This window comes from Chrysoperla carnea, chromosome 4, assembly GCF_905475395.1.
Source record: "Chrysoperla carnea chromosome 4, inChrCarn1.1, whole genome shotgun sequence".
Classification (NCBI taxonomy): domain Eukaryota; kingdom Metazoa; phylum Arthropoda; class Insecta; order Neuroptera; family Chrysopidae; genus Chrysoperla; species Chrysoperla carnea.
In genome coordinates, this window is record NC_058340.1 from 24096672 (window position 1) to 24121893 (window position 25222).

Here is a 25222-nt window from a genome sequence, read left to right on the forward strand (position 1 = left end):
ACGTATTTCAAACCACTAGATTTTGTCCTGTAGAGTCAATTAAAAGCCAACTCATGGTCAAAACTCAAAACTAATAAGCAATTCAGTTTTAGAAACACTTTGAAGAAGAAGTTATTACTCATACTTCTTCAACCGCCATTAGTGCCACCTATCTTGAAGTCGCGAATTTTGTTCGATAAAATTTATTTTTGAGCCATTACTTTGTGTCGAAGTATAAAAAAAAAAAAAACACTTTATATATCTTTGTTCAATTACAAATTTTTGAAATGTAATATTTAAAATTATTGTGCTTTTTATTCTGAAATATTTAAATATTAAAATAACGATAATTAAAACATTTAAGCCATCATAAATTCACACATTGGTAATTTATGACAAATTCTAAAAAGTAATTAAGGCTATTTTTTAAATATGTATTGTATAAAGAAAAGTTAGTGAAAGTTAAAAAAAAACGTATGAATGATTTTATTGTTATGTGTGAATTTAGGTAAATACAAAATGGGTACAAACCAAAGAAATTTAAAAAGGCGGTAGAATAATATATTCTGAATTTGACATACAGGGTTGTTCAATAAAATGAAATCACGTAAATGGAAGAGATTTAGTCCAAATAGATGTTACCACTTAAATGTGAGAGACACATCGCTGGGTGTCTGCGTTAAGAACATAATATAAGAGTAATATTAAGAACCCATATAACAAAGACGTGAAACTAATATTCCGATCTATAAGCGCCCGTGGTTGAATATACTCAATTAATTGAAAACAAAAGACAAAAAATTGAAAACAAAAGATAGCCTCAGGTGCAGTATAAAGTACGCAACGATGGAGGACTAGACCTCGCCCAGATAGGCGCATTTTTTCCTGCTACCCTCTCTACTCGAGTTTTACGTCCTTGTTATATGAGTTCGGGAGTAATATATAATTAAAAATAACTTATTATGTATAATAAAATATACTGTTATATTGTGTTCTTAAAATATACGTCTCCCATTTATTATAACATTTGGAAACATATTTTTGGACAAAAATATCTACCATATACGTTGAACCACTTTTACCTTATTGAGCACGTTGTATAACGGCCTGTGTCTATCCATATTTAAAGGATATGCTATACTGCAATTGCCTTAAAAGGGTAACCACTATACTGAAATTCAAGATGGTAGCTACTCTTTTTGAGATACAAAAGGAGGGAATTAAGGCAAGCGTTCTGGAGGCATTCTCTACTTACCATTAAAATTTCCACAGACTTTGATTTAACGCTTTGATATCTCGATTCATCATTTAACTGTACAATATGGTTTCTGAATTAATCTCTCCAACAAGTTTTAAAACACAAGTTCAATTAATAATTAATTCAGAAGGTCAAGATTCAGTCAATTATTAATTTTTTTTTATTAGGGATTTCACTAATTTTAATGGTTTTTGGTTCCGTTTTTTTATCAATAATGTTATCTATTTTTTTGTAATTATAATATTCATTTGTATTATTGACATTTGAAAGTTCAATTTGAGGAATAATAAGGAAAATGAAAACGAAACCCATTTTGTGTAAATTGTGTTGCAGCTTGAAAAACAAAACGCTGTCATCTTTAGTCTCACCTTTAAAGTTCTGATCGATTCTCATTTCAAAGACTTTTTATCCTACGGTAGATGTTTTATAAAATCGTTTCTTTAACAAAAATTTTTTGTTTAGAGGTAATAACACCACCGATTGCATATTTCTGTAGAAAATGAAAAATTATGAATTGAGCATTAGTAGGAATTATAAAGTAGGAGTTTTTAAGGCGTTGGGTAATATGAAAAAGATTAGGGGAAACTCGATATTCCAATTTTCCCAATGATCAAGGCATTTTTCACATCGGGAATGTCACCTTTAGTTTGGAAACTTTTCATTTTTTACAATAAGTTTTTATTTATCAACAAAATATTTTTATCGAAGAGAAATCTTTAGAATGATTACCGTTCAGAACAGACAGCAGCATTTTTCTTTCAATTGCACAAAATTTCTTGATGCTTGGTTTATATTTTGGTAAACAGACCGTATGTGTTGTTCCACTGCATATATCAAAAATAAATTTAAAAAAATGATTTAATTTCGTTAAATAAATTTAATGATTTCTTTCCCCTCATCTTCACAATTTGTAAATAAGTACCTAATTTATTTATTAAGTATTTTAAATATAAAAAGGTTCACGCTTTATTGACGATATATGTAATAATTAATTAAGTACACTAAAAAATTACGTAATGTGTATTTGTTTTTTTTTTTTTTTTTTGTTTCAATTTTAATTTTTATTCGTCTATAAGACTGTGTGTGTATAATTATTGTAATAAATAATATTTAAAGTAATAAACTTTTTTAGTTTTCTTTTATTCAAAAATAATTTTTATGTTTTTATTCATTACTAATAGAAATGAAAATAGTAACTAACACAGTTAATTGTTTAAATTCTCTACTAAGTTGGTTATCTATATTTGAATTGAATTGTATTTAATTTACAATTATGTGCTGTATATTGTGTATATGTCAGCGGATTATTGTAAGAATCGTTAGTTACAAGAAATGGTATAAGGTCGATTTTCACCCATCTGATAACCAGATGAGACAATTTTTTATGTATTGATTTTTAAACTCTACGTAATCATACTTTCGCTATTGAAAAGTGTTCATGGTTATTTTTAATTAAATTAATTTTAATCAAGTTTATCCGCGAAGCCAATATAGATAATTACACCAATCTGTTAAAGTGCTAACCAATCGAAATTGGTTTCATGACATTTTCGAAATTCAGGATGAACTTCGTGGCTACTACGCTTAGCCCTAGATATTTTTGTGTTCTAGAGCCCGCAAAAATTTTAAAAATATTCCTATATCCATGGCGAAAATAGAAGCTTAAATATTTACACATGTCGATTGAGTTGCCATAGTAATATTTTTTAAATTTTATATATAAACAATTATAATTTTTTTTTTTCAAGAAAGTATTTGGTTTAATTTTATAAAACCAATAATTTATTATGTATACCAAAATATTTATTTTTTTCTAATTACATATATACATTTATATTTAAAAGTATATTAGGGTAGCCGTATATTATTTCATTCATTATTTACCCATTTTTTAAAAATGGTTCGACAAAATGTGATCATTCAATCAACTTCAACTGCATATCCTGATGCAAGCATGTCTACAGAAAGTGATGTATCGAAAATGCCTGCAAGTCAAAACTATGAAAATGGTTGTACAATTTTGTACATCTTATTTTCAATGTATTTAGTTTTACAAAATGTTTTGTTTTTAGTTAGTAAAGATTTGAATACGTCAATTGAAGAAGTTCGTGATCACTTGAAAAATGTTATTGATATGATGGGCCCACATTCTCCAAAGCTTAATACTGCTTTTGAAACTAGTAATGACGCTGATAATGAGGAATCGTTGTATTCTTCTACATCTATTATAAGTTCATCTGTTTTAAAAGTATGAAAATATTTCATTTAAATTATTAACCATTTACATGAATCTAATTACGGTCGTGTTCAGATCAGTATAATGTTCTAGCACGGCTGATTTTAGAAAGAAGGAGTGAACTTTTACAGCGAAAATTTATACAGCTATGAAACGCACATAAAATTGAAGGGAAAAGTACAACTTCTAACGACCATAACATACCTTTTACTGGTGTTCTTGAAATTCCGATTACCATCTCAAAATTTCGAGTAAATCGGAGTAGCACACTTTTTTGTTCTTAAAATGATACCTGGTAGAGCCCAAAAAGATCAAGAATAACAAAGTTACATGCCTGCAAATACTTTGTATTTTTAACGAAACGAAAAGTGGCGCGTTTTTATGTTTTGTGGAGTGTATTTTAATAAAATCTTTGGATATGCACATTAAGGGACCGGGGATATAGATGAATCGTTTTAATGAATGTCCTTTATGAGTAACGTGAGTTTAAATCCCGGAACTCATGAGTATTGTAAATAACCATAGTCGATATAAAGGCACGTCGATAGAATGTGCTCTTATCATTTTTTATGCTCGTATCACAAAATGCACCATTTTCAGCGAAAGTTGAAAAATAGGAAATTAAATAGAGAAATGATTTTTAAATTTTTTGTCAAAACGTTTTACCACAAACATTGTAATTATTTTCGATTGGTTAATAAATTATTTTGGATGTTTTCATGCTTTTAGGTACAAAAATTAACTTCACGATTACATGATGAAAATTCAGAAAAACCAGGAAACGGCATATTATCATCAAAAACAACTAACATAAATGAATATGAAATGCATAAAGGTTATTGTTCAAGTAGTAAATGTGTTCCGCCGAAGTATTTAGATCGATATACCAGAAAACCAGTCTGTTGCTGTGTTTCTGATTATTGTCCATGCCATTCATGTCCTTATAATCATAGGTAATTCATTAGATAAAACTGTTATTTTCTTCCAGGGATGAAGTATATTTTTATTTCAAACTCTATTAATAAAAAAAATCGATTTGTTTTTTTAAATAGTTAATTCAAAATTTTTTCAATAATTTATAATTTATTATTGTAACAAGATTTGTTAGTTTCTATTAACGATATTACGATTAACAAAATAAACATACTTTAGTAAATATTTTACGATGGTTTTAACATCCAAAATAATTCACTATCAATCAATCGAGTAATTATAGAGCATTCAACTGGATATTCAAAGGTCCGTGGTTCGATTACCGATATAATGTTAATTTTGTATTAAATAAATCGGGAATTATTTTTTACATTTGTTGATTTCGTAATTTTATTCAATTAGAATGCAACATCAGTCCATTAATGGGAATGAAGCAGTTGATCAAACTAAAGGTAAAGTAGGAATATAATTTAACTAAGTACGCTATTGCATACTATCGTTACCATTTTTATTTTTACTTGAAATGGAACATTGCTCAAATTTTGAAGTTTAATGTTAAATTATCCCGTTAACTGTTACTACAGTGGTGTAACTATAGAGTTTTTGCCTATGGTGGGCAGCTGACCAGCTATCCACAAAAATTCTCATGGCCCATAAAAAGATAAATATTTTTGAGATATAAAATTTATAATTAAATCAAGAGCATTACCATTGCAATCGAATACTATTCGGTTGGGTATCGGTATGTCATATAATTATTTATTGGCAAAACTAAATATATAGGTATTTAATTTTAATTTGTTATTTATATTACAAAATGTCAAGGAAAATTTAAAATGAAAAAATATAAATACAAGTGATATTTACAAAATTTAAAAAACTCCCGACAAATGTTTCTTGGGGAACCCTAAAATCACACTTGAAACATAACTAAAAACACTCTCCATTAAATTATCTTTTTTCTTATATCCTTCTCCAAGTTAAACCGATTTTGAATATCGTCTTTTTTAGTTATTTCGTGTAAACTGAACATGAAAAATAACTTGCCAAAATGATATTTTTCAGTGTTAAATCGTAAAAATTTTAGAAAACATCCAGAATTTTATCGTATTGAAATGGAACAATCAAACAAACCAGATATAAATCCTCCAAAGGTAAATTTCTGAATCATTAAAATGTAAGATTTCTAATACAAATAAAAATTATTGCTTGTAATTTTAGCGATTTGTATTTGATTTAGTTGATAATATTCCCCATCCCATGTCAGAAAATGGTATTCAAAATAATGTATGTGAAAGTAATGTACAAATTGCAGCGGATGGGAAAAAAGGTACTCCATGGTCTTGTCCACCCTGCTTCAGCAAAAAGAAAAATCCCAGGCCAAAAAAATACGATCACAAGAAACATCCTGAAAAAATTGATATTTACTATTTCGATCATGGAAATTCTGCGTAAGAAAAATAATAAGACATAAATTAGCTATTTCACTTATTTGTTGAGATCGATGGATTTTACTTATACGTGCGTTCACAGAAAATCTGCAAATGATTGACTAACTCGAAAATCTCAAAAAACTTTACAAATTTTGAAGATGCCCAATAATAAAACAGTAAAGAGGCATTTATCCTCATACGTTATGAGTTGGGCGATTTCATACAAAAAAATGAGTTCTTAAATCAATCCGAGGTGTTACGAAAAGTGGGCCTCCTAGATCATGAACCCAAACCAATCGAGCCCTTGGAACATATTTACATGTTAAATTGTAAAAAGTTTACAAAATAATTAAAAAGTTGTAAATAATTTTATTTATGTTTTTTAGGTATTTTCGTACAACGGATTCAGCTCCATTAACATACACAGATGAATTAGCTCAAAAAACTGAAATGATGACAACCAAATTTTGGGCAGAAATTTTTGGATCACTGCATATATTTTGTGCATTTGTTACTGCTTTTATTCTTCAGTTTTTAAAATTTACACTATACAGTATAATTCGTCCATTAACAATCGGAATAATTCAATTGACATCTGATTACTTTATAAAACCATTTTTAGCAGTCCTTTTTAATGGAATTTTACAGCCACCATTAATTTTATTTTATAATATAGCTACATCCATCAAGGATTTATGTCATCCAATTGCTATTGGTTTTGGATATTTTTTAATCGAACTTGCAAAAGTATTTAGTGCTATAAGATTTGTGGAAATACGAAACAGAGAACCACGCAAGTTAAATTTAGGAGCTGATTATGCTTAGATACAAACCACATGCTTAATAAAAGAAGAAGCAAATAAAAAACTCTGCTATTATTGATGAAATTGGTTGATGAAAAATTTTGTACTCGATTTAGGCTTTGTATGAACTATCGATCAAGTGGCGGTTTAATGTTCATAATACAAAATAACTAATAGCAATTATAATCAAATCAAACAGAGGAACGATTTATATGATTATAAAATTCAAATAGGCATAAGTATTTTCTCACAGAATTAATATCATGGCCGTTTTACAGTAGGTACAAAGCAAAACCAGAGTGAAAATAAGAGTCTAGCCTTTGAGTTGGTAATAACCAAAACTTGCTAGACTATATGCACAAACATAAGATATAATTTCAAAAACTTGAGCAATTTTGTTTGATAATAAATTTTTGAATTTAAAAAATTGCAATTATTTTATTATTAAAGTGAAGTTTTTTGCATCAGCGCATCGTCAGGTAAACATAGCTGGTAATAGTCCCTGGATTGTGCATCTATATGTGACGTAAGATAGCATCCGAACTTGTTAGTCCTGTACTCCTATCCTGCTAGACCAGTTAGTCATCGAGACTATATTTCAAGGAGGTTCCAAAGGTGCTAAATGTCAGTAATTTAATGTACAATTTATAATTTTCGCCCAAAAAATCCAATTTCCTAAGTCTGCGAGATTGTACCTGCGAGTGTTGTATCATTTTTCGTTTTCGCGAATCCTTCGAATTTATTTTTATTGTTTTTAGAATTTGTATATTCTACATTTTACAACTATATACATTTTATTTTTTATAACTGTCATTGATCGAGATTTAGTAGTAATAATGATTTCTTGATCATAATTATTATCATTATTATAGCCCGATCAGCTGGAACAAGCTCTTTAGGTATACATTGTGTTATATGTTGACAGAAATGATTCTGACAGAAAGCTACACGCAACCATAGATAAAATAGAGTAGTGGGAACACGAACACGCAACCAAAGAGCATAGGATAGAGGAGAAGCAGCCCATATGAGCTAATGTAAAATCGTAGTATACGAGTTTCAGCGCCTCTACCGAGTCAGGCTTTCAAACTTAATAGTTAATAGTCACCCCCGCAAAGTAGTTAAACTTAATAGTCATACCCGCAAAGGCCTACAAACTTAATAGTTGATCGCCTCAGACTCCAGATGTCACTTATAATTATACTTCTGCTTCTTGTCTATCCTATAGTCTTTGCACGCAACTATGAAACATGCGTAATCAACCAAATAGTACTGGCTTTGATATAATTTTGAGTATGAGGAAAAATTAAGAAACAAGGTTGAATAAAAATGATTTTTAATAACTAAATTTTTATAAATTGATGTTATCCCGTCTAATAACCAAAGAATACAGATACATAAAGAACAACAGTTCTATACAAATATACGAACTCACCATTTACACATTTCATTTCTAAGTAAGTTTTTAGATGATGCAATATTTATATTTTCAAACAAAATTATGTAATATTAACAATCCATCCAAATATCCAAATAATGTAGAAATAATAATATTGAAGATGGTAGTCGCCGAGACGAAGATGAGGTTCTTAAAAGTCACCCACATTTGCCATTCACTGTGGCTGTTGCGGAAATCTACAGGACTGAATAACGTTTGATAATGTTGCGGAAATCTACAGGACTGAACACAGCTCAGAATATTTTCACATTTCATTACCAAACTTTTCATACGATAATAAATTTTATATTCCTAATAAATAAAATCAATCAAATTTGAACAGAGACTCCAAAGACCTTATAATTTGAGTTATTAAAAATTGAACACACGAAATAAAAGATAAAAATTTAAAATGTATAAAATATATGAGCTTGTATGAAAATGGTATTCATCTTATTTGCATGACATTAGAAAACTTATAATCTTTAATTAACATTGAAAAATTATCTAAAAAATTCAATTTTAAAAATTACATACAACTTAATGATTATAATTGCATTTTATAAATAAATTTTCAAAGTTAATTAAATAAGTTTTCAAATGTGATGCATGTAGGATAAATACAATTTTATGCAAGACAATAACCTTATTATTCAAGATACGAACCTTATTATATAAGGTAATAAAAGATCTATATGGTCGATTATACTCATTTAGTTCGCCTGTACATTCAGAGATGGCATTAAATGGTATGCGATAAAAATTAGCATTTACTTTCGCTTCTGTTTTACCGATATATTCTCTGTCTTTATGTATCTGTATTTTTAATCTAAACAAAAATAATGTTAACCTTAAAATATACATTTCCCTTTAACATACACGTTTTTTGGACCACATTTCCAATTACTTGAATATAAAATGATTCCAGCCGTAATATAAATAATGCGATTGGCTTTAATTTTAAATACTGTTGTACGAAAAGTTAATTTTACTAAAGTTTACACTTTGCATTACAGTTTTAGTTCTGTAATTCTATCCAAGTATCAATTTGGAAAAATATCTTCGCCTAAATCAGAAAGTATGAAACGAAGGTACATTATTAATCAATAATATTAACTTTTTTTAATGAAAAAAATCGAAATGTTTCAGTTTTTCTACAATGTCCGGACTTAAATTCGATGAACCAGCCACAATAGGAACCCATGATGGCGTTTTTCATTGTGACGAAGCGTTAGCGTGTTATTTGTTGCGAAAAATACCTCAATTAAAAAAATCAGAAATTATTCGGTCTCGTGATTCTAAAGTTTTAGATAAGTGTTCGATTGTTGTGGATGTTGGCGGCGTTTACGATCCAGAACGACATAGATATGATCATCATCAACGAGAGTTTATGCATACTTTAAGTTCCATACGCCCTGAATGTCCAGATAAACATATACGGTACGTTTTATATCAATAAATTACTCCTCAAAGTGGAAGTTACGATTTCTAGGAACAAAAAATGTAGGTAAGGCGATAATTTTAAAAAATAGTTAAACTAAAATTTTCCTTCTGGTATTTAAAAGGCAACTATTATTCTCTTTTTTGTTATGCCCATAACAATCTTATTTTTTGTCAGTCCCACAAATTGTAAAACCTATTCTTATATCAAAATAACTTGAATTTTGTATTTTGTTTCTAGATTAAGTTCCGCGGGTTTAATTTACGCACATTTTGGTAAAGAAATCATCGGATATATTTTGAATGATTTGGATTTAACCGATGATCAATTAAAATTGTTGTACTTACGTGTATACGAAGATTTTGTGGAAGAACTTGATGGTATAGATAATGGAATACCGCAATATTCAGAAGGAAAAGCTGCGTTTCGAATTAACACTCATGTAAGTGCCAGAATTGCTATGTTGAATCCAAAATGGAACTCACCCGATGATGTGGATGTACAAGAATTATTTTATAAAGCTATGGAAATGGTTGGTAAAGAATTCGAAGAATCTCTTTTATATGCAGCAAAAGTTTGGTTACCTGGACGGCAGTTGGTTAAACAAGCAATCGAAAAACGTTTCGATGTCTACAAAACCGGTGAAATCATGGAATTATCAAATAGATGTCCTTGGAAAGAACATTTATTTAGTCTGGAAAAGGAATTAGGTATTAAAGATGAAATCAAATATGTTATCTTCCAAGATATTAAGGGTCAATGGCGTGTTCAAGGCGTTCCAACAGAGCCTAATGGTTTTATTTGCAGGTAATTAATTTTTTATATTTTAATGAAAATGGGAAATTAATATTGATTTTATTTTAGAGTTTTTCTACATGACGATTGGCAAGGTTTACGAGATGAAGTATTAAGTGAAAAGTCCGGAATTCCTGGTTGTATATTTATTCATGCTAACGGATTCATTGGTGGACATTTAAACCGGGATGGTGTGTTAGAAATGGCAAGAAGAAGTTTAGAATTTAAGAATTCAAAAATTCAATAGGATAAATTTATTTTTAATGTATAATATTTATATTTAAATTTTTTAAATTGTCTCTTTGGTACTTTATGGTACTTAAAAATAAAATGAATTTTTTATGCAATTTATAACTTTTTTTTCAATTTCAGGAAACTAACGTTTTTTAAGAATACTTTTTCGAAACGTTTTAAAATCGTAATTTGTAGCGTTAAAAGAACTCACACTATATTTAGGCTGCATTGAGAGATTGAGGGTTAATTTTTTAGCATTTTCTTCAGTTTTTGGTGGATTCATTGGGGTACCCACCTTTTGGCTCAAGCGAGAGTACATCCGAAATTTTTGGTCTTGAGGGAGGTAGTCAGAAATTTTTGGCCTAAAAATTTTCATAAATTTGTCAGTATTTAAGCTTAGAAGCATCTACTGCACAGAATTGCTTCCTCTTCGGTACGGCTTTGTTTGGATTTTCTATCAAGACGAGGATTATGGAGACAGGAATTAAAAAATTGAATATTCGCAAGTTTCTGTTATCGAATATCCGTTATAGGGATTATAATCACAGACTTCAAGCTGTCATCGCAATAACTATCATAACTAGACAGGCTTTTGATGACAAATTCATTGATGGCATCCTTTAGAAGGAAAATAAGGATTTGGCTGGGGAGGTAATTGCTTTGGTTAAAAATAGACGAAACAATAAATTTTTCAATACGCATTTTAACTTATCTATGTACAAAATTACATTAAAAGTATTACAAAATACAAAAAAGAAAAGATTAAAATTAACTATCCAACTATATTTAAAATTGGTTTTTTTAATTTGTTTGAAATGACACATAAATAAGGACACAACATTTTTATACCAACTAAGTATTTTTATATTATCAAATATATGTACAAAATTCTTATTAATTATTATTTTTAAGTAACGTGCAATTTTTCTTTTTTATTATTATTCTTAATACAGTACATTAATTTTTCATTATTACTTTTAAAGTGCATTTTTAGTTTTTTTTTCGTTTAATATTATACGTATATTTATTTTTATGGGAATAAATCGTGAAATTGAATTACGTAACTTTAATAATACTGAATTATTGAGTATTAGGGCAGAATATTGAGAATAGAGGGCCGTAGAATGTATTGTTATCATAGAACTTAATATATAATAGACAGAAGTATTTATTATAAAATAATGCATTTGAATGGAATTCATATCACTGCAACTTTTCATGTATTGGAATAATAATTAGGATACATATGCAAAACACATTACAATTATGTATTATGGATTGCATACCTTTGATATTAAAGTATTTTGATTTCTTTCTGCTTATGATACCTCAAATGAATTGAACATGGCAGAGCTAAAATCACTATTTCGAATTATTTAGTGATACTTTTTTCAAAATTTAAAAAACTGGCGACTACTTGCCGGTTTTTTATGATTACAATACTTCTCCAGCTTCTAGTTCTAGAAAGTCCAAATTGAGAGACCAAGAAATCTGTTGCCAATAAAGTTCAAACTAATTGGCCAAACAAAAACGAAAATTTAATAATGATATCTATTATTTTCAAATATATAGCCCCCTCTTTCAACTTCTACTTATTTTTGTAAATATGTAAATAAATAAAATGCAATTTTCGTTTTTAGGAAATAGTCTTAGTAGTCATTATTTCGACAATACAGAGTAATTTATTTAGGAAGAATTTGTATAATTTTTGAGACTTCTAAGCAGAGCTTCGTAGATTAGTCTCGATTTGATTAGACGTGGACAAGATTTGTTTCTCATCTGCCTTCCGTAAAATTTTGAGAACATGTTTTCATACCAAAGAAGTAACAGATTGGTGGACTCTATAGGTATACTCATTTTAAGGAATTCTCTTTCGTTTACTACGTCGTAATAAATTCTAAAGTTACAAACTTCCTTTATTTCATTTCATGAAATTTAATTAATATCGATTTTAAATTTTTTAAATGTAAGTCAAAGTATTTCGAAGACTTCTGTATTTTTAAATGGAAATTAAGTTGTTAATAACATATACATACAGGTACAAAAACTTAAAGAAAATTTTAATTTCGAAATGTTTTTCGTTTAATATTTGGAATATATTATATTCAGAAGTTAGAAATTTCTACATTGGCACAAGCAAATCGAATAAGCTTTATTTTTTAATCTATTTTTTATAATAAATTTTATTACATAATATAAATATTGTACAGTTTTTGAGATCAGAATAATATTTAATTTAATTTTTTTCTGAAAGTTGAAAATTGATTACTTCGATAACGAACAGTAGAGAAATAATTTTAATTTTATATTTACAAAGATGAATCGTTTTAAATTATTGTTTCTCACCCCGTAATTTATTTCAAGCGCAGCAAAAATTATGACCCTGTATTTTGGTGTACTTTTGTGCTGACGCTTGAAAACTTAGCAGCGTTCTAACCTTGATAAAAGAATAGTAAAAACCCAATACTTTGGATTATTGAATTTTTTTTAATGTTTTTCAATTTAAATTAAAAAATTATTCAGATTTCGTCGTAGTATATTTTATGACCAAAAAAATTATAGTTTTTTCAACAGGACGGACGATAATTGGACATATTCCAACATGATCCGATGGAATGATGTTCTATCTTGCAAAATTTTGTGTTACTTGATTTCGATTTAATTTTAATTTAACGAGGTGCAGAAAAACGATTCATCTGCTTGTTAACGACAGGCTACATTTATGAGAATAAAAAAGTTCAATCAATTTGCTTCTTCATCTATATTGATTCCACATCTAAATTTGGAACAAATTTTTCGTATTAGTTGATGAGGAAGCAAAAATATGTTCTAGAAATATCATAATTACGACAATTTGAAATATTTATTTTAAACTTGAATTCGATTTTTATTAATTTTTATAAATGATTATTGTGTATTTAGAATCACACGTATTAAGTAGAAATTATACAAAAACTATATTATTTTATTCTGGGTTTTCTCGGACGATGATTGATTAAAATATTTAAATTTTTTTAATATATATTTTACAACAATATTTTATTAAAAATTTGAGTTTCCCAAAAATGCTTTTATGATTTAAAATTGATCTACTGTACTGCAGAGTAGGTTTTTTCAAGAAATGGAAGATATTGGTTTTATTTGGAAGACAAATATTCAAAACAGTTGGGTGTGGAAGAAAATAGTTTGTAAAGATTCTGAAGAATTATTTGCTATATGCCTAATGTGAACAATTTCTTGCACAAAGATCCTGTCTGCTTTTGTATCATCTACAATAACAAAATTTTCCCTGAAAAGAAAAATGTCTTGATTCTAACTTCAAATATTTGGAGAGCCGAGAGAGTAGTTAGCTAGCAAACAAAATCAAAAAATCATTTTTGGAAAAACTGTGTACATTACATAAGTAGTTCATATTCATAATCATTTTGTCTTTTAGTGCTCATTATTTCAAAACAAAATGAATTCATGCCGTTAGAGAAGAATTAAATAAATAAAATCAAATAAAAATTGATATTTTATTTAAATAAGGACAAAATACTTCAACCAAATATTGGTACGGTATTTTATATAATTTACATAAATTATTAATCTTAGTAACTTCAATCTCTTTATCAATTATGAGGACTCGACGCGTTCCGTAAAACGACGCAATCCACTGTAATGAACACGAAAAATTGCAGGGCGTATACGCATTAAGAACGGATAAGCACCTTTTCCCTGCATAAAGACTAAATTAATTTAACTGAATCATAATTGTCCTAGAACCGTCTATTTATCACATAACATGAAGGAGTAACTAAAATATATACACACAATGGAAAATTTGACAGTTGTATCGTAGTTTAACAGTTTATCGTTTTCTAGCATTTTCTAGTTTAAACTTTCCCTATAATAGTGATTTTCAAACACTAGAGGTCATTTGCGTCGCCTTAAATCATCTTTATTTCACTCTTATCCTCTTTCAATTGGATTAATTTTATTTTTCAATAACATTTAGTACTTCATTAATCACTTTGTTTTGCTTCTTGACTTTAATCCTCGTTTTTGATAAAGGGATGAAGTTATTTTGCATAACTGCATAAGTTAAATTATTTGTCAAATAGACATAAATACTACACGTTTCATGATATCATTTAAAAAAATTATTTTTTTCGACAAATCTAGAAAATAATTAGTTTTTCTTTAATTACAAACATGTTCCTCTTTTCGATACTGACACATATCGCAAACTACATTACAGCACCATACAAATTTACAATTACATTTCTCTTCAACATCACGGACGCGTGTTTGATATCCTCGTCCGCAACACAATAAGCGACAACCGTCCAAACCAGGACTTGTACGATTACAAATTCTTCCTTTCGTTCCTGGTATACCAAGGCTATACAAAAAAGATATCATTAATAACTGAATTATTTGTGAAATAATTTAAAATTGACTCACGTTTCATTTTTCTCACAATAATCTGGGGAATCGTCTAAGTATACTAAATCTGTTTTATTTGGTTTCTTTAAATCCGGAGAAATGGCACGTAATTTTTTTAATCTACCACGTCGACGTTCTACTAGTTTTACGTGTGATGCACCTTCATATCTGCCAGCTAATGCTTCGCTTACCACCCGAAATGTTGGCATTTTTCTCCAACATACACGTAAACTACATGATCCAGACATTCCATGGCATTTACATATACGTTGCATTCGGGAACGAATAGTCTGTAAAAATTCAAAGAAAAATTAGTTACTCTTTTTTCTCTATATAAGCGCAAAGAATTGACTTCTTTAATATATTTTTAGCTTCGCCTTGCGAAAGAGGTTTATAATAAAAGCCGACAAACTAAGATAAGTTAAGGAGGCTAAAATGACGTGGCTACTATCTTTGATTTCGAAACCAGGTGACTGTTGGAACTATGTTCCTTATCGCACGTTATCGTTTTGATTTGATTGCTGGTTCGGAGGTAATACCAAAAAAAGTGCAATAAAAAAACGATCTAGTAAATAAAAAAAGCCAGCGCTACATTAAGAATGCACCAAGGTACGGAAAAAATATATTTCCTACCGGGTGTCCCACGACACCTCTCATTCTTTTTTTGTATAATTCTCTAATGATCAAAGAGCGTTACTTACACGTCTGCCAGCTTCATTATTATGCAAATTCATTAATCCTGCTGCCGTTTCCGGATCTTCACGTGAATCAGCAAAATCTCGACTGAATCGTTCACCATAATGGATATCTTCTGAACATCCACCCCATTTCCAATTTTTCGGTTGTTTTGAGCGTGGATGATGGCGTACTTTATTATCACAACTGCATTCATTTAATTCACCTCGTGAGCAAGCTCGCGTCACTGCAAATGCTAAACTTGCAGCTGATACCGCATAAATGTATGCGGACTCTCGACTTTCTGTAAAATACCAAATTTGAATATTATTCAAAAATTAATTTAGACGAAATATTTTTATTATTTTAACTTACTAACTGAAAGAACACCTCCGAATACATTATCAGTTCCTTCAAATGTGGAACAATTCCATCGACTGTGTCGAAATTGATATTGGCATTCGTCAATGCCTAGTTTGGCTGCACTGCCTACAATCTGGAAGAAAATTAAAAAAAATTCTAAAAGAGCTATTCGATTATAAAGTTTCTTATGATATAGAAAAATTACTTACGGCTAGAATTTTATCACTTAATCCACATAATTCTCGTTGCTTCTCAACCAGATACTCCAGACGATGGCAATTATCTTTGTACGCTGTTGGTGTTAATTCTATTGCACTATGCTGCGAATTCGGCATACCCAGCTGCCTAGCAAATAAAAAATATATTACCTATTGAGTTTAAAGTGTTTTAAAATTCACTTTTCTGAGACTAAACCAAAGACTTAAGAAAATAAATCTTAATAATGTATATTAGTTCGACCCGTAAAAATAGGCTAGACTGCTAGAGGAATATTTTATCAATAGTAATTGACTTTCTTTTTATTTATAGGCAATTTTCTTACAGATATGATTTGCAAATTGCATAAAAAACAAAATTAACTGTTTATATTATTTATCTAGCACGTTTTTAAGCAGTACATTTTTAGACTGTTAGACTGCCAGTCTATTTTTCGTCAGTAGCCAGCACGGTAAGCTTTAAAGTGAAAAGTAAGTCATGGAATATATATAAGTTGTAATATATAATATATCGGAAGGATTTAAAGTTTGGAATTGGATAATTTTTACCCTATTAATGAAGGCAGAAATTCTTGTTATCAATTATTATGAAACGTCTACAGTTTTTTGAAAAAAAAACAATTGCGTATTAAAAATTTTTTTTAATGAAATAATTGTTAAGAATGTCATTTAATCTCATTGGGTACATAAAGAAGTTTTCTCCACCTTTTAAATTCTTTATTTAAATAATCTCATTTGTAAAAGATCAAAGGACATTATTGTATTTACGTAAGATTCATAGTTAATTTATGTATGTGTACAAGCCTTTGACAATTTTTTTTCGACACCGTTAATGTTTAATGCCTATCCATGAACGTTTATTATACCCTATATGTGAAATATATCAGAGTACATTCAGTTTAGTCCCAAGTTTGTAACGCTTAGAAATATTGATACTTCGCGAGCTATCATTTATGTGCTTAATTCCGGGACCAGGACTCCACATTAATGAAAACTAATAGAGCTAGGTTTTGATCATAAATTTGAAAACTATGACCCAAATTTAGTAGGAATACATACTGGGTTTATTAAACATGCCAATATGGTACTTTTTGATACCTTTTAATAATTAAAATTCTAATCCACAATTGCAATTTTTGAGGTCTCGGGTAATGAACGTACTCTATTTTGACTTCCACCAAGTTTCCAAAATTTTATATAGATTTTTAAATCCTCTTGATTTTAAACTAGCATAGACAAAAAAGTTTTTAAACTAGAAGAGTTTACAAAAATGTATATCTTATAAATAATCAGACCTCTCTAGCCAAGCGTAATTGGTATTAAAGCAGTCAATGTTTAAGTTAAATCTATACCTCTGGTAATTGGTTCATAATTACTAAAGTCCCAAGTTTTCAGTAAAACAAATAGGTATATCCATCAGTATTTACAAAAAAAATATACATCCCACAGTGAATGTCTGATATCCAAGTGCAAATATTACGTTAAATTAGGGTGATTTTTCTGTGTATAGTATTTCGAATGTTAGAATACTGAATATAGTATTTGTATATTCGATAATATTCAAGTCATATTTTGTAAAGAAATCACCACATCTTTAGAATATTTGTTTTTCATTATGAATATTTTATCCAGTGTATCTCTCCTGTGACATCATAAATAGATGAAATATTAGATATGAATAGAAAACAGTCTTGTTATGGTAGAATTCATATAAACTGAATATACTTTTTCTATGATTTGGAATCTACTTCATGTCTTCTACCAGATTATAACTAATACTCAAACTACATGAAATACTCTATATAAATAAATTTTCAAAAGTATTTTTCTAGTCTCAGGTGTTGTTTTGGTATTAAATTCGAGAAAATATTTGAATTTCGATAAATAATAAAATATCTTAACACATCTTATTTGGCTTTCGGATATATTGTCTAGTTATTTTGATTGGATACAAATACGTAAACCAATATCCATTTATTTTGAAAGTTGTTCCGATTGTATTCGAAATTTTGAACATACATTATTTTAGTTTTTAGTATTGGATGCGAAAATAAGTTTAAAAACAAATGACGTCTTGTAAAATACGGTTGGTTTATCTGAATTATCTATAACTTTGCAGAAAAGATATCGAATTTATGAAAAAAATTTCGAATAACTTTTGTTTGGTATTTTTGAAAATGAAAATTTTTGGTATTTGACATTATTATAGGAAAATATATATACAAATTTTTTCTGTTCAGGAACAAGTCCAAGTGCGTATCCAGAGAGAACGCAAACCTCTGCATTCTCTACTCTTTTTAAGTTTTAGGTCCGGAAATTTTTAATTTCCCCGCCGGCTTAAAAAAGATGAATATCTGCCAGCTTAAAATTGATGATCCTAATAAGAAGAGGATCGAGATTTCGGCGCTGTTCACTTTTTCCCGGATTCAACAAAGCGCAGAATTCGCAATCTATCACTTTAAAAATATCAAATTTAAAATATCAAAATCAACAGCATTTCTAGAGATATAGTGACAGTAAAAAAACTAGCTCGTAATAATGTTTGAGTCGACTGTTTGGATAGAACTATCTTAAGGTTCAACATTTTAATTTTTTAGTTTTTTTCGAAGAATTCCGTTTAATTATTCGCATAATTTAAAGCACAAAGAAAATAGAAATTTAAAAGTGAAAATCATTTCATTGTTTTCATAAAATAAACTTATATAGAATGCTTATACTTTTAGTATGTTATATACAGTTAGTTAGTTATATGTAGGTATGATATATTGTCTGGGGATTTACTAGTATTCACAAAAAGCTTTAGTAAGCTTAAATGTAAGTTTACCGTCTCGTATAAACGACAAATTATATTAAATCTTTATGTAATCTAACCGGATCATCCCAATAACAAACAGTTATTTACGAGTTTTACACTATCACCTTACAGTTAAATTATTTTAGTCTTATTCGATTTTAAGTAATACATAAATTCAAGTCATATTTAAGATATTAGCCATTGTTATGGTTTGTAATTAAACTTATTTTGCCCATTTCTATGGACTGAAAAGAAGGGGTGTTGCAGGTGTTTATTTTTATACTCATTTTATAATAGTTTAATTTTTTTTTATTGGCGAGTCGAAAACTATACTTATTTATTTGAAGTTTGAACAATTAATTAAATAAACATAGACTTTGTGAATTTAACCTCTCGTGCACACTCTTGCGGAGTATAATAGAAAAAGTTAGCCGAATTGAAGTTGGGGAATACTTCGTAAGTATTACGGCTGACATCCAACTCATTCATCCTTTTAGAACAAATATCTTTTTCAGAAAAATAATTTACAGAGACTGTCTTGGAGTAAAATCCACAAAACTTTTGTTAAAATTTTAAATTAAAAAAAGTCGAATGGAAACATTTATTTGCCCATACTTTTTTTCTCTAATTGTTCTGCTAACATTTCTTTGTAAAGATGAGAAATTTGTTTGTTTTTTTTTTTTTATGAAAATTTGGACAATTTTTGAAATATGATTTTTTTTTGAAGCAGGTCCAAAAACGCGTGTCTTTTAAGAGTGACATAAAAAATTCATTAGTTATTTTTAAGCCTCGACGCAAAAAAGAGATGTTATAAGTTTGACTGCTCGTCTCTGTGTTTCTGTCTGTCTGCCTGTGTGTCTGACTGTAGCACCGTAGTTCTTAAACGGGTAAACCGATTTGAATGCGTTTTCGGTAAAAAAAATCGGTCCTGCGGTTTCAAAATCCCCAGCTCTTTTGTTAGTTGCGGTAGGGATCTTATTGATTTGCTTGTGTGAAAGGTGTTTTGATGGAGAGTGTTCTTAGCCATATGCTTCAAAATTTGTCGGGGGTTTCTAAAATTTTGTTTTGTCTAACATATGGAATGTAAATTTTTATTACAAAAGTGAAAGAAAATTAGTTTTTCTTCTCATTTTTAAATAAAATTTTCCTTTATCGATTTAATGATAACACGAATATGCATAGTGTAAGTAATTTGCCGTTCTTTTCGCTTAAGGGATATTTCTGTGATTTCTTATTTATTCTGGTAGTGAGATTTCGTACCGGTCAGTGTATTTGAATAAGAAAAACGACAGTTGTGTAATTTACTACAAAAAATTGTAAAATGTATTAAAGATTATATGTGAGTCGTAAAACGTAGCATATTACATACATATATCGTTAACAATATCAGTTTACGGCCTTGATCCATAAGAAGAGGGTAAAAAACCCTACAATACCTATAATAATATCATGTATAGTTTTTATTTTAGGAAATAAATAAACCATAGTATATTTACACGGTGTCACATTTAACAGCGCCTACGCTTTATTGTATAGCGGGATCGGCTCTAACGATTTTGATGAAAATTCCTATACTGATTGTATTTAACATAAGAGTAAAGGCAAAATGGGGAAGAGTTGCCATAATCGTGTCATTTTACCTTAAAGAGTCTGTACATTAAATTGATAAAATTTTTTAATTTATTCAAATGATAGAGTATCTTATTAAAGTATTGATTTCTCTATACGTTTCCGAACAAAACAAGGAACTCATTACTCTCCTAATTGATACTGGGGTATATTTTGCATAAGGAACTGATTAACCTAACAAATCGAAATTTTGTTGATAATAAATAAAGTAAATAATACAGAGTAATACAAGCAAAATTGGATTAAAATTTTAATTATTGTTACCTAATATATTCGTTGTTCATTAAAAGGTATCAAAAAGTACCATATTGGAAATTTTGATAAACCAAGTATGTAATCCTACTAAATTTGGGTCATAATTTTCAAATTTGTTACCAAAATTAACCTGACTTTAATAGATTTCAAGAATGTGGAGTCCTGCTACCGGAATTAAGCACATAAGTGATAGCTAGCAAAAAATTGACATCATAGCTGAATAGAATGATCTAAAATTAGTGGGTTTCAAAAAAAATTCCAATAAGATCGGATCAAATTTCCCTGTGTTATTAAAAAAAATCAAATTTTTTAACTTTATGACGTCATCAGAATACAAAAAATTTAATTTTTCTCTATCATATCCAAATTTAATCCAATTTTTATAAACCAAGTATGTAATCCTACTAAATTTGGGTCATACTTTTCAAATTTGTGATTTAAATTAACCTAGTTCTAATAGGTTTCAAGAATGTGGAGACTTGGTCCCGGAATTAAGCAAAAAAGTTAAAGCTAGCGAAAAAATGACATCACACCTGAAAAAAATGACCCAAAATGCTTGTATAACCAACTTTTTCTTTTTATAAAATGTGACACCGTGTAGACTTACCTAAGAAAATGCAAGATGCAAGAAAATGTTATTAGTTTTTATAAAGTTTCAATACCCTTCATAATGTACATTTTTTTGTTCTTTTGTTTTAGACTAAGCTCAAAGCTGCATTCAAAAGTTTATTATATCAAGTAATTTTATATGGTAACTATACTATGCCGACTATATATGAAACTTGATGGTTATTTTTCCAAGTTTCGATAAATTATCGGTTGTGAGACATCAGATGTCCGGGAAAAAATTTATAAAATTTCTCGAAAAATATATATTGGAAAAAAAATCTCTAGCAAAAAGTGAACAAGATAGTAATAGTTTTGATAAATTTCCAATGCGACCATTTAAAAAGATAATATATGATAATTAAACTCTTATATGAGCACTTTTCAATCTCAACTTATATTGGTTCAATCTATATAAAATTATCTAATTCATTCGTTCATCTATGATAATTAAACTCTTTCCCATGACCAATGAATTTTCGCGGATTTTTTTTATATAAATCTTCAAGGATCAATCTAATCTCGACATCTCTTACGTGGGCATTTTTCAATCCCTAATATATCATAATTATCTGTATATCGAAATCATTGCTAGAAGACACAGCAAACAGTTTTTCTTTCGTAAAGTGGATAAAATTTTTCAAGGACGAAAAAACAACATACACCTGGGTGTATTGACCCTAAAATATTGCTTCGTACAATAAAAATAAATATAATATGCTCAAATTGTGTGAAATAGGGTACCTATATATGTATGTTATTACACTTTTTTTACTGTTATTACAAATTTTATTCCCTATCAAGCGGAGGCGGTTGGCTACTACATATACAAGGTGCTGCAGCGAAATGTGCGATTTTGAAAATGTTGTAAAGTAAAAATATATGCCAATTTGTTCAAATTATTTTGCTACCAGCTTAAAATATATTTATTAAATATTGTTTTTTTAACTAAATTAAAGTTATTCGGATCTAACTTGCAACTTTTGCTTCTATGAGTTTACCTGAAAAGAACAGTATCAGGAGGAAAAGAAATTGGATCAAGATGGCACTGAAGAACGGATCTGACAATAGGGAATATAGATGGTTTTTTTGCGCTTTTGTTAACAAAATACCGTAAAAATAAAATGAAAATTACAAATCACCCAAGAAAAAAGGATGATATAAGCATTTTAAATAACTTATTAGACAGATATTCGATAGACAGACAAACAGACGACATATGTTGCCTTTTATCTTGATTGGTTTTAAAGTTATTCGAAAAATAATTTTTCTCTTCTGTTTGTTACATAAATAAGCTTTTATTAAAGCAAAAAAATATCATCGATGGTGGTTCAAATACTGTGGAATGTTATGAATAAATAATTTGGTTGTTTGGAAGAATTTCATCTTACTGGGGTGGTTTTTTTGAACTCAGTTACATTTAGTTATTTTACTTAAATGCCTTTTTATGTAATCTACTAATTTAAGATGTTAAAAATACGATTTATAAATCACTTCACAATATAATTTATGTAAATTTTTTAAATGCTTTTTGTATGTTATTTAAGATGCTTCATAAATAATTCGTAAAATTGATTGGGTGTTTGTTTTACAGCATATACAAAATCGCACACTTCTCTGCCACACTCTGTATGTATAGACTGTATATGTTTAATAGACATAAGGGGGAAGAAACAAGAATATCATATATATTACGTTTTTATCCAATTTATTGCACTTTAACATCATTTTTTAACATTTTGTCATAAAAATTATTATACCATTTACTTCTCAATATTAATAAACATTTTTATGTTTCATTATTTTATTTTTTGTAATATATAGATAACGTATTATTTTTACTATCATATATAAATAATATTAAATGCTTAGCGGAGGTACTGTAATAGATGGATCGTTGATATCCACACTAGCGAAATCCACAATACTGGCGAATAGTACTATTCAATACTGTAATGTCACGAGTGTCGAGCAGTGTGAAAACAAACATAGCGTTTACACCTATACTGAATGGAATCGTAGTTCAATAACGCGTATTGGTAAACGAGCCAAAAATCATAGCGGGAAAAACATGGGACGTAGTCTCGGCCTCAAGATCATACTGTCAAGTTGAACTGACTATTTACTAATGTAAGTTATGCCAAAGTTTTTATACCATACAGTATTGTAAATAACGCCACAGTTATGCAACTTATTGCAACATTACATAGAGTATTATCGGATACTTTTTGAGTATCTGTTTCTATACTATATCAGCGTTGTAATAAACGTCATGTATTTCTTACCGTAAACAATGTTAAGACGCCCAACACTTGATTGGATAAACGTATGCAGATGAAAGTCAAATGAGCGTTTGATTATCCCAGATTGTTTACGGTAAGTAATGTAATATTGTAATAAAACACTATTTAATGCATTGCAATATAAGCTCAAGAATGAGGTTGTAAAAGATTTGATAATTTCATGATATAGTTGAGTACATACATAACTTCAAAAACAATTTAATGATGAATATTATTTTATATGTTAAGGCGGTTGGTGCAGTTAAAAGTCATTTTAGTTTATTTTTTAGATAATTTAAGATAGGTAATCGCTGTTGGACTACAAGAGGATAATAAAATAATTTTGAAAGAACAATGATGAATCTTATTGAGATAATCCATTTTATTTAGTGCACTAACCACCTTATAGATGATATAAAACTGTATACTTCAACACGTGTGTTTGCTAAAATAAATACATACGTCGTAATTTTTTTTATTTGGCTTCGTACTACAATTATAATTCTTATACTCCTAAAAGGTAAGGCTTGTCCAAAATGTATTTTGTTATCTTATTTAAAAAAAAAAAAATAAGTTTGTTGGATATGTAAATATTTTGGCAATTAAAAAATTTTTTGAATAATGAAGTTGTAATTATATTTTTTTCGTTATATTATAGAGATACAACAGTATACGGAGAACAATTAAAAGTGAATTAATATCGTAATAAGATTGTCTTCTATACTTTACCTATAACATTACACCGTTAACCGTACTTGTTAAAAATGCAGAACATCTACAGAAGTTTTGTATGGCGATTTGAGAAGTAACGTATATAAATCATAATATGTCATAAATTGCGGAATACACGTCTTGTTAGCGACCGTTTGGTATTTAGCTAGTGTGTTTAAAGTTTAAGTCAGTTCTTGAAATCAAAATTGCGAAGAAAACTAATGTTGTGACTGACTGTCCCCCAACTAATTTAAAAAAAAAAAATGAAAATTTCCATACTAATCCTAAGAAAGTTACCCTTGTGGCATAATAAAACATCCCTTTAAAAACACTCCAATATAGGTAGGATTTGTATGTTAAAAATGGCAACTTTAACAGTTTCTATAAATTTAGCACCGTGAGGAGTATTAAAAAGATAATGCTAAGAAAACGTGATTATTGTTTCCTTTCTTGAGAACGTCCTGAATGAATAAAATATAGCAAGTAAGTATTTTCTTAAAAATATTAAACTTGCTACTCTATAAGAAATACATTTTTTTGCAACTAGTGTGTATGTAAAATATAACAATTATAGTAGAGGCTTTCAACATCCTAAAGTGATTTAGTATAAAAATAAAAATGATTCAGAACAAAACAAACTTGATTCGTTATATTAAAAACAGACTTGAAAAGTTAGAGATTGGATTATTGTATTTCATAAAAAATGTTTGTTTC

At 28.7% G+C, this 25222-nt stretch overlaps 3 protein-coding genes across 3 annotated transcripts in view; 2 read left to right on the forward strand and 1 right to left on the reverse strand.

Annotated features, from left to right (window-relative positions):
• Positions 1–3092: 3092 nt before the first annotated feature.
• LOC123298442 lies at positions 3093–6870 on the forward strand. The gene is made up of 7 exons (XM_044880442.1): positions 3093–3246; positions 3310–3485; positions 4203–4426; positions 4809–4858; positions 5472–5560; positions 5628–5857; positions 6226–6870. Exons 1-7 carry the CDS (start codon positions 3135–3137, stop codon positions 6662–6664), a joined length of 1320 nt encoding a protein of 439 aa, XP_044736377.1. The 5' UTR covers positions 3093–3134; the 3' UTR covers positions 6665–6870.
• A 2069-nt stretch (positions 6871–8939) lies between these two features.
• On the forward strand, positions 8940–10563 carry LOC123297946 (MYG1 protein-like). The gene is made up of 4 exons (XM_044879785.1): positions 8940–9171; positions 9230–9520; positions 9762–10328; positions 10386–10563. The coding sequence occupies exons 1-4, from the start codon at positions 9023–9025 to the stop codon at positions 10561–10563; spliced, it is 1185 nt and encodes a 394-aa protein (XP_044735720.1). The 5' UTR covers positions 8940–9022.
• A 4169-nt stretch (positions 10564–14732) lies between these two features.
• LOC123297730 (protein Wnt-1-like) overlaps positions 14733–25222 on the reverse strand; it is a 118770-nt gene continuing 108280 nt past the window's right edge. The window contains exons 2-6 of the mRNA XM_044879491.1: positions 16226–16361; positions 16029–16149; positions 15680–15957; positions 14997–15268; positions 14733–14934 (exon numbers count right to left, since the gene is read on the reverse strand). Of these exons, the coding sequence (XP_044735426.1) occupies positions 14733–14934; positions 14997–15268; positions 15680–15957; positions 16029–16149; positions 16226–16361 (1009 nt within the window). The remainder of the gene's footprint in view (positions 14935–14996; positions 15269–15679; positions 15958–16028; positions 16150–16225; positions 16362–25222) is intronic.